Below are 10,738 nucleotides of genomic sequence, written 5' to 3'. Positions count from 1 at the left end.
TTGCCATGGTGAAACGTCGCTGGGGAAATCACGAGCCCTACCCACATCCCTCTTCGTGGTGCAGAGAATAAACTGGGGAAGGGAAGGGGGTGGAGGAGTCGCCCAGCCCCGGGACGGCTGGCGGCCCGCCTAGCTCCGAGGTAAAGAGACTTGGCGACAGAGAGGAGCCCGAGAGAAGACCTTCTCTGCCTCTACCCCACCCTCTGCAACTCCCCTACCTCGAGCAAGCCTAGAATCCCGCTGCGCGAGGCATTCCACGCCCCCCGGTTGGCCGGGCGGCCAACCCCTGACTTCGCGCAGGGGGTGTGGAAACCTCGTGCTATCACGCTAGCTCCCGCTACTCCAACAAATCAGCCGCCCCCTGCTCCCAAGAGACGCAAGCCAGGGAAGCATACACGCACACCCATTTTTATTAGCCTTCCCTGGGATGGGGGTTTGTACCAATTCTAAAGGGCAATGTGTGTTTGTAAGTTTGTGCACAAGCCAGGGAGAGGCAAAGCGCCCCGTTTGTGTCCGAGTCTTAGTGAGTCCGCCGAGCCCTCGAGCAGCCCGCCCGTGGTTTGTGTAACCGCGTGTGTGTGTGTGCGGGCGCACGCGAGCCAGAGAGCAGGCCGTGGGCGCTGTCAGGCTCGGGGCGGGGGGGCTGGGGCAAGCGTGGGGCGGGGGTCGGGGCTCGGCCCGCCCCGGGAGCCGGCCCCTCGGAGCCTCGGGCCCTGCAATGGGACGTGTTCTCCTTTAAGAGTTAAGAAACTTGAAACCTTGTTTGCGCAACAATCAGCGCCGCGGAGCCGCCAAAGTGTCTAGACTGGCATATGATGGGAGGCAGCCAATGACTCCGCGGCGCTCCTCCGGGGGCCCTCAGTGTGCGTTTGAGGAGAACAAAAAAGAGAGAGCCGAGCGGGGGAGCGAGCGAGGGAGACGAGCCGAGAGAAAGAGCCGCCGGGCGCTGCCTCGCCAGACCTCGCCGGGACCACGGGGCCACCGGGAGGCACTTTTTGTGGAGGGGGGAGGGGGGCGACCTCTGCAGCCGCAGCGTCCGGGGCGTCCGAGCGCAGCGTGGGGCGGGCTACGACCTCTGCCTCGGTGGATTGCATTTTTAATTAAGGATCCCCAGCAGCTCCTTGGGATTTTTACAGTTTCCACTCATGTGTTGACACCCGCGTTCTGGAGAAATTCGCTCCAAGTGCATCTAGCGCCTGGGACCTGAGACGGAGTTGGCTTTTCGTGCATGCAATTCCAGGGATTTTGGTTTTGTTTCGGGTTTCTTTTTCTTTCTTTCCTTTTTTTCTTTTTTTCTTTCTGCAGGGAGTAAGGAAGCCGAGGGTATCAACAAGCCTGCCTTTCGGATCCTGCAGGAAAAGCCCATGTAGTGAAGTGCTTGGGTTTTAAAGGCAGGGCTTCCCAGACACATTTGGGGGGTTCGGCGCGAGCGCTTTGTGCTCATGGACCAGCCGCGTAACTTTTGAAGGCTCTCCGGCCCATGCGGGGTCTTGCTGGCGGCGCGCAGTCTGCAGTCCCTCTAAAGCGCCGGGGCTGGAGTTGCTGAGCTGCCCGGGCGCCGGGGTCCATGTAGTCGCGGGCCGAGCGCGGACTGCGGCTCGGCGTGCGCGCGTTCCCCGCCGTCCTGCCCTGGCGAGCTCCCTCATGTTGCAGCCCTGCGGCGCCCCTTCGACGACAGGCTGTGCGCGGTCTGCACGGCGCCCGGCGGCAGAGCTTCATGTGGGGCTGCGGCCCGCGCAGCCGGCGCCTCGCTGAGGAAACGGACCCCCGGTAACCGGAGACCGCCTCCCCCCCACCCCCGGCGCCAAAGGATATCGTATGTTCAGGTCCAAACGCTCGGGGCTGGTGCGGCGACTTTGGCGAAGTCGTGTGGTCCCCGACCGGGAGGAAGGCAGCGGCGGCGGCGGCGACGAGGATGGGAGCGTGGGCAGCCGAGCTGAGCCGGCCCCGCGGGCACGAGAAGGCGGAGGCTGCGGCCGCCCCGAAGTCCGCCCGGTAGCCCTGAGGCGGCCCCGGGACGCGGTGGGACAGCGAGGCGCCCAGGGCGCTGGGAGGCGCCGGCGCGCAGGGGGCCCCCCGAGGCCCATGTCGGAGCCGGGGGCCGGCTCTGGGGGCTCCCCGCTGGACGTGGCGGAGCCGGGAGGCCGGGGCTGGCTGCCCGAAAGTGATTGCGAGACGGTGACCTGCTGTCTTTTCTCGGAGCGGGACGCCGCCGGCGCGCCCCGGGACGCCGGCGACCCCCTGGCCGGGGCGGCCCTGGAGCCGACGGGCGGCGGGCGGAGTCGTGAAGCCCGCTCGCGGCTGCTGCTGCTCGAGCAGGAGCTCAAGACGGTCACGTACTCGCTGCTGAAGCGGCTCAAGGAGCGCTCGCTGGACACGCTGCTGGAGGCGGTGGAGTCCCGCGGCGGCGTGCCGGGCGGCTGCGTGCTGGTGCCGCGCGCCGACCTCCGCCTGGGCGGCCAGCCCGCGCCGCCGCAGCTGCTGCTCGGCCGCCTCTTCCGCTGGCCCGACCTGCAGCACGCCGTGGAGCTCAAGCCCCTGTGCGGCTGCCACAGCTTCGCCGCCGCCGCCGCCGACGGCCCCACCGTGTGCTGCAACCCCTACCACTTCAGCCGGCTCTGCGGGCCAGGTGAGCGCGCCGCGCCCGGCGGGCCCTTGGGGTTCCCTTCCCGCCCCCTTCCGCGGCCTCCTGTCTCTCCTTGACACCTCTGGCGGGCGGGCGGGCGGGCGGAGCTGCGGGTGCTCCCCCGGGTGCCCCTGGAGCGTGGGAGCTCCCAGTGGAGGCGCCTCACGCTGGCAGGAAAGCCGGGGAGTGGGGATGTGGGCGCACACGGCAACTTCGTCTTAAGGCTCCGGCAAACTCAGAAGGGTGCGTGTTGGAGTTTTCTCTTCAGCTTCAGGGACCTGAGGCAGGCTCCGGCTTTCCAGACGGTGGAAGAGGAGCGCAGGTCTAGAAGAGGCCAAAGACTTGAGCGACCCCCTCCTCCAAGCCTATTTACCCCCAGTCCGTGCCCGGGCCTGTAGCATTTGTGTGTGTATGCCTATACCTACGGTATATTATGCTTTGTCGTATCCAGGTAGATATATGTCGTGAAATTGGGTGTAGGCAATTCATGGCTAGAGTCCAAAGTGTTTGTAAACTGTCCTACTTGTTCCTGTCTATACTTAGGAGCAAAGCTTTTGCGGGGTAACCCTTCTCAAGAGTGGAGACCACCCTCTTGCTCTCTTGCCTCTTGATTGTTGCCAGCATCCCTTGGGTGTCCAATGCCAGGACCTTCTGTCATCATCATTCTCAATCCTGTGCCCAGCTTTTCTAGAGAGCTGAGGGTCCTGGAGGTGTCTGGGTAGGGAAGGAAGCTGGATATTTTAGTACTTTTGAGAACTGCCCCCCTTCTTTGTCCTCTTCTTGGGATTTTTCTGCACACACCATCTACCCAGTCCTGCTTACCTGAGCAGGCCCTGGGTGCTGTAGCAGAGGTGAGGACAGAAGGAGACTCCAGGCAGGCCGGAAGCTTGCATCCTCACACACACCCCCCAGCGCCCCCTTCCCTTGCACTGCAGGGATCACACATTTTTAGCCTGTAGCATCTTCTGGGTGTATGCATCTTAAGTGGCACTGGGGGTTCTGCAGGGATGGGACTCTCTGAGGGTTATAGACTGTTGGGCCTGGGCAGGCTCTGAGTTCCTCCGGCCTGGCTCCTCTGGAGAGAGGCAGCACCCAGCCTGGGGGCATTTAAGAGGGTCAGATCACACAGGTCTCCTGACTCCCAGCGTGGAAGGGGAGGGTGGGGCTAGAAGCATGGATTGGTCCCAGGTGTCTTGTTGGTGTCTGGGGTGGTGGCTGGAGGGGAAGGACGGTGCCTCACTGGTGGTTCCTGAAGAGAGAGCACTGATGGGGGCTGGGGTGGGGAGAGGCAGCATTGATCTGGCTGCCCTGCGCCCCGCATGGTCAACTCCAGGCCTGATTCTCAGGGGCTTTGGGCAGTCGCTGGCCTGTGGCCCTCTGCGGGCTTTCTGTGCTCCTTGTTCTTCTTCTGACAGCTTTCCCTGGAAGTGGCTTTCTCTCCTCTTCCACCCTGGCTCCTCCCTGCCTCTGAGGAGGAGGGCCCTGTTTGTGGTTGCCCTGTCCCTGGTCCCGTTTTCAGGGGGAGAGAATTGGTGGGGGCCCCTCTGCTCTTCTAGAAGGCCCCGCTGGGCATTTCCTCTCTCACCACATCAGTCTGCTAGCGAGTATTTGTTGAGCACTTACTCTGTGCCAGGCAGCATGCTGGGTGCTGTAGTGGGGAGAGTGGAAATATGAGTAGGATCCATGCCCTCAAGAAACAGAATCTTCGGGTTGTGGCGGGGGGCGGGGGGAGAGTTGGGACAGAGATGGGGGAAGCAGGGCCAGGCCAGAGGGTCTGAACTCTCAGACCACTGTGGGGTGTGCATGTAACAGGAGCACCTCTAGGAGCCTCACAGCTCTAACCTGGAACAGGGCCTTGGAGGATGGATGGGTAAGGGGAGGTGGGTGTCGAGGGGGAGGAGGAGAGGGCCCGCTGGGAGTCAGGGTACCAGGCAGGCTCAGGTGTGAGGGTGGGAAGGGGTGGGGTAAAGAAAACTGGAGACAGGCAGGACCCACCCTGCCCGTACTCCTTGGATAAGTCAGCTTGGGTCTTGGTTTGAGTTTGGTGGCCTTGAGCAGTTTTAAGTTGATGGGCAAACTGCAGTGGAATGGTTCTGACCCATAGACCTGGTCCTAGGCTCTGCCCGGCCGGTATCGACAACTTGACCTTCGAGGAGTAACCTCTCCTCTTAGTCTTTCTGTGGGTCAGTGCGGGCGGCTCTAGAAACGCTCTCCACCTCAAATTCCAGACTAAGCATTGGCACGTGACTCCTCTCCTCCTCCCAGAAGGAGGCGCTGTTGCAGGGACTGTGCCTGTTCTCCTGCTACTTCGTTTGCCGAAGCCCCGCCCCCCACACCGCGTTCAAGCCACCCCGGGGGCCGTTGGGAGGACTGGTGGTCTGGGAAGAGTTTCCGGTAGGCACCAGGCTGACCCTCTTGCTCCATCCCATGCCTGATGGCTTGGGCCGCCAGGACTGAGGACTGGGGGAGCCCTTTGCTGTCCACCCCACCGCCGCCTCCTGGCCGCCAGCCTGGCTCCCGGAGCTGGGCGGGTGCATAGCTGGAGCTCAGCCGTGCGCGTCCTGATAAGGAGACTGCTCCTTCCCGGGCTCTGGGGGAGAGGGCTGGGGCACTGGGGCAGGTACACCCATAGAGAGTACGCTGGAACACCCAGCGGGCCAACTGAGGGACACCCACCGGCCCCCCAGTGCCCCCCAGGCCCCCACAGGGATCCCTAGTGAGAAGGCCCCTTTCTGGGCAGTGCGGCCCCCTGCTGCTCAGGGCAAACCCTGCTCCATCTTTCAACTTGCTTTGGGGCATTGGGGCCAATTCCCCTCTTTGGGCCTCTTTTCTCATCTGTAAAGCGAGGGAGTGGTGAACAGAATCTCTGAGGGTCTGCTGGGAGGATTCCAGGTGACACAGCCCTGCCCTCTCCCCCATGCTTGTCTCAGAAAGTGGGGTCCTGTGTGCCCAGCTCTGCCCTGGGCTTCCCGCTCCCGTGGGAGTCAGGCCCTAGCTTTCCCTCCCTCTGGTGTATCTTTCTGTCCCTGGAAAAGCCAGTTCGCTGAGCTTGGTGCCTATGTGGACGGAAATGTGGAGAAATACTTTAATCACAGTTCTAACCTGTGTTTATAGAGCTCCTTTCTCCCGAAAGTATCCATTAACTTTGGAATAAATCTCCTGCTCTTTGCTTCACCACTTTTTTTTTCTGTAATTATATTCAGTAAATTACTATTATCCAAATTGCGCCAGGGAAAGAGAGACGGAGCGAGAGAGAACTTCTAAACGACTGGAGGAGGCCGCCTAGGAAAACACAGGGTTCCCAGGCCAGGACTATAGGAATTAGAATGGGCTAGAAAGTTTTCCTTTTATTTGGCCTGGCATTATCCCTTTGAAATGAGATCAATTTCAAGTTGGGCTTCCAAGCCCCCGCCCTGCCCCTCTGGCGGCCCCTCTGGCGGCCCCTCGGCCCTGCCCGCCCTGCTCCTCCGAGCTCCTCCTTGGAGGTGAGGAAGGGGTGATAATGTGCAGTGTGCCTCTTGCTGGCGCCAGCCTGCCGCGCTGTTTATCTGGCTGCCGGGGGAATCTGGGCAATTAGGCTCTGCCGGCCTTAAAGCACCAGGAGCTTCTCTTCTGTGTTTCCCACCCTGGGCCTTGGGGTTGAGCCTTCAGGTCCTGGGGCTGGAGGGGAAAGGCACCCAGGAGGGCACCCCTTGGGAGGGTGAAAGCTGGGAGGCCCAGGGAGGTGCGTGGACCTTTCCTAAGCAAGATGCTAGGCTGCACAGATCGGGGTGGAAGGTAATGTCTTCAGCTGAAAGGTTACCAGGCAGTGGGAGAGGCTGTGAACTCTTCTGGCTTTAGAATTAGGGTCTAGATCCCGAAAGGCTAAGTACCCCCTGGGGGCTAACCAGAGCCTGAGCTGCATTGGGCTGAGCGCGCTAGCCTTCTGGTACACTCGGCCCCTGGCTGACTGCTCTCACTTCTGAAGGAAGTTGGAGGAGATTCCTGAAGTTGATGCCTGAGGCTGGCTGTCTGGGGGGGCTGGAGTTTCTGATCTCTCTTTCTCCCTCCCTCCCTCCTGCCTATGATCATTTCTTTCTGAGAGGCCTGCAGGGCTCTAAGAGTTCTCCCCTTAAAGTTTAGAGAACGTAAGTTATTATTTAGAAATCAACACAACTTTTCTAAGTACTAAGATAGCTTCTAAGACGGGAGTGTGGACAGAGGGCCTGGAGGCAGCCTACACTTTCTCTTCTGACCTTTTGTCCCACCTGAGTTCATGTCCTGGGGCTCCATCCTCCCAGATCTGTGGAGGGAGGGTGGATGTGTTGGAGTGAGGCCGAGGTGCCCGTTAAAGGTTCCTCAGTGTTGTTCATAGCAGCGTTATTCCTGAGAGCCAAAAGGTGGAAACAGTCCGAATGTCCATTAGCTGACAGATGGATAAACAAAATGTGTGATATAGTCACCCAGTGGAATATCATTCAGCCATAAACAAGAATGAAGTACGATAGAAGTGACAGCATGGAACAGCCTGGAAACCAGTATGCTAAGTGAAAGAAGCCAGACACAAAAGGCCTTCTGTTGTAGGAATCCATTTGTGTGAAACGTCCAGGATAGGCAAACCCACGAGGATAGTCAGTAGATTTGTGGTTGCCTGAGGTTTGGGAGTTGGGGGAATAGGGACTGACTGTGAATGGGGCAGGGTTCCTTTTGGGGTGATGAAAATGTTCTGTAATTAGTTGGTGGTATTGATCTCACAACTCTGAATGTACTAAGAACCACTGAATTGTATATTTTAAAAGAGTAGATCTTAGGGTATGTGAATGATAACTCTGTTGTTTTTTTTAAAAAGTAACTTGCTGTTGGTCCTGAACTGGCCTCCCCCTTTGTTCAGCTGAAGAAGGATAACATCCCTGTGTGGTCTTGGGTGGGCCCTTTACCTGCCTCCACCCCACTTGCCCCATCAGTTAAAATAAGAAATTGAGTTGGGGGGGACCTCTGACATTCTAAATCCCCGTGTCTTGGGGTGCAGTCTCTTTTTTACTTGCCTAGGATGGAAGTTAGTGATGTGCTTCCAATCTCTGTGCAGATCGTTTTGCTGGAACGAAGCGGGGTGTGGGTGCTGGTGAAGTCCCTCCTGAAAGCTTTGCAGTTCCTCACTGGCTGGTGTGTCTGATGTCCCAAGTCTGTAGATTTGCTTTCTGTCTCACTGATGCATTAGAGCCCCCAGCCCAGGTGTGGGCATGGGTGGTGGGTGTCACTCAAGGCCCAGACGGCTCCTGTGAGGGGGATCTTCATGAGCTTCCCCGCCTCCCCCTCCCCTTTACAGGTCCCAGGTAAGCAGCCCCAGGCAGAGATGCTGGGGTTGATTACAGTGGCTTGACTCCAGCTTCCACAGCCCATAGCTGCCAGGTTTCACTTTGGGGGACAGACCTGGGGGCAGATGTCCAGAGTTCCCTACTATGTATGGACTGGGCCTCAGCCAATTAGATGTTTGCAAGAGCAACCCGGACACAGGAGTTGCAGACCTTCTGATAAGTTAGTGGGGTAGTGGAAAGGACATGAGGCTGGGGGTCAGGATACCTGGCCTCTGGTTCTGCCTCTACACCAGCTCCCTGTCTGGCCCTCAAGGAGTCACTTCTACTCTTCAGGCCTCAGTCTTCTCCTCTGTACAGTGGGAGCACTGGCTTCAATTCTCTTTCCCTGTGGAGCGCTAGCCCTACCTGTATTTTGCCTCTTGTCCTGAGAGTCTGGTCTCTAGCCCCTCCAAGACTGGTGGAGGCAAATAGCCCCCCTCCTTGAGTCTTGTTTGAGGTCTCCTTTGGGTCACCCTTTTGGCCCCATAGGTCCTCTTTCTCCACACTTTCATCCACTGATGCCCCCAACTTTACCATTATCCTTGTCACCATTGTCTTTGTCCACATCTGTTTACTGAACACTTTCTGTGCATATGATGTACCAGACCCAGCTGGGATGAAGGGGTAGAAGATAGGGTGCCTCTTGACTGCCTGTCTCATTGGGTTGTAGAGCAGAGTCAGGCCTGGGCTCAAATCCCAGCTCCACCATGATTGGCTGGGGAACAGTGGGCAAGTCAGTCTTCTCATCTGTGAAATGGGAATGATAATGGTCATCTTATTTATTTTTAAGAAAGGAGGAAATGAAAATAGGCACCCAATGAGCATGATTAAGCACTCTGTACCTAAGGTCCAAAAGAATAAAATACAATGAATGAAATTGAAAGTTCCCAGCACAGAGAGAGACACAGGGTACACATTCAGCAAATGTTTGCTTCGCTCCCAGTGGCTAATCCATGATTCATTTTCCTTCTCCCTAACTCCAGTCCACAAAAGACTCCCTGTTTCTAGACTGCAGCGCCTTCACTTTGTTGAAGTCATTTCTAGCTGGAAAAGCCGGGGTGGGGAAGAGGTGAAGCTGCCTGCTCCTGCGACTAATTGTGCCTTATTATAATCGTGAAAAACACTTATTACCCCTTGTGTCATTCCAGATACCTGCCTAATAATAGTTATTACCACTTTACTACCACTGAGAGTTTGTTTTAGTTTGCGATTTGATGGCCTTTAGTTTCTTTTAAGGAAAATGAAGGGTCATTTCATTCGTGCAAATTGTTACTTAGTTAAGCAAATTGTTACTTCCCAGAAAGCAAGAGGCCTAAGGAATTCTTCTGAAGACAAAGTATATGTTTTTAAGGACAAGTATTTTAGGCAAATGAAAGGAAACCCAGAGAAAAATACCATAGACAATAAAGAATCGCAGAGGGTCTGATCTGGAAGGCCACGGAGATTGTGTGTACCACCCCTTCTCTTTACAGAGGGGGAGACTGAGGCCAAGAGCTGGCAGTGACTGGTTTAAGGTCTCCCATCGGGGGAGCTGGATTTGGCTTCCTGGGTTCCAACCAGTCATGTCCTCCTCCTTGCCCTGAAGGTCATTTGCTCCAATGTAGTTTGTTTGAAAGGGAGCTCCTATGTCTACGTGGGCCTCTGCAGTCAGTCAGTTCTGACTAGAGTTGCCAAACTTAGCAAAGAAAATTACAGAATGCCCTGTTAAGTTTGAATTTCAGGTAAACAACACATAACATTTTAGTATAAGTATGTCCCAGATATTGCAAGGGACATACTTATGCTAAAAGTTTATGCCATGTATATCCAAAATTCAACTTTAACCAAGCATCCTGTATTTTAACAGGCCACCTTAGCTTTGACTTTCCCTGTACCCCTGTTTCTCTCAATATAATAATAATAGTTACTGTTAGTGGAGGTATTTTTCTTCAGTACCAAGAGCTGTATTGAGCATTTTACATATATTATTTCCTTTTGCCCTCCTGGCAAAAGGAGGTCTCTATGATTATTGTCCCCATTTTAGAGCTGAGGAAACAGGCTCAGAGAGGTGAGGTAACTTGCCTGAGGTCACACAGCCAAAGGTCACAGAGCAGGGATTGAGCCCAGGTCTGTACCCCAAGTCTGTGGCTTTCCCTGTTGGCCAGTGCTGTTCCAGGGGACTGGGGCAGCAGAGGTGCTGGGTTCCTGGGAGCTGGGTTTATTATTTGAGGAAACCAATAATCAAAAGCATGTAGAACCCCCATGTGTGAACTCTCCCATCCCAGCAGTGACATGTTGTCTCCTGTCTTCCAGAATCACCACCACCCCCCTACTCTCGGCTGTCTCCTCGCGACGAGTACAAGCCACTGGGTAAGTGTGTCCTCCTTCTGACCTTTGGGGAGGTGCCTCCTTCCCAGGCTCCCACAGGGCCCTGCCTCAGTGCTGAAGGGCCAGAGAAGGAGGGGAGGGAGGGATCACCAGCCTGGTTGCCTTTGAAATGGGGTGGGTGAAGTTTTACAAACACAACCCCAGTTGGGCCAGAGCCGACCCAGCCTTTGCAGTGCCTTTGCAGCGAGCTATTTACTTCTTGAAATTCCTCGCTCATCATTAACCTCTCTGTGACCTTTAACCATGGGCCTGTGGGAGACGAATGGGTTTCAGCTTCAACGTCTTGTTGATGCTGGTGGGTTGATGTTTCTGTCTCTTTTCTCTCCTTCCCTCCCAGCCTTACGTGGTTCTCCTTTGGTGTGTATTAATTAGCACTATGACAGATAGGCTGAGCACGATCACTGTTGAGACG

The 10,738-nt window shown here is 56.4% G+C and overlaps 1 protein-coding gene across 1 annotated transcript in view; it reads left to right on the top strand.

The window, feature by feature from the left end:
* The first annotated feature begins 446 nt into the window (after positions 1-446).
* SMAD6 (SMAD family member 6) overlaps positions 447-10,738 on the top strand; it is a 77,563-nt gene continuing 67,271 nt past the window's right edge. Inside the window, exons 1-2 of the mRNA XM_022579849.3 lie at positions 447-2,629; positions 10,252-10,308. Coding sequence (XP_022435557.2) covers positions 1,819-2,629; positions 10,252-10,308 — 868 coding nt within the window. The 5' untranslated portion in view covers positions 447-1,818. The remainder of the gene's footprint in view (positions 2,630-10,251; positions 10,309-10,738) is intronic.

This window comes from Delphinapterus leucas, chromosome 2 (genome assembly GCF_059928025.1).
Source record: "Delphinapterus leucas isolate spDelLeu-1000000601 "Yukka" chromosome 2, BTC_Dleu_Yukka2, whole genome shotgun sequence".
Classification (NCBI taxonomy): Eukaryota; Metazoa; Chordata; class Mammalia; order Artiodactyla; family Monodontidae; genus Delphinapterus; species Delphinapterus leucas.
This window is presented reverse-complemented; position numbering and strand designations above follow the sequence as displayed.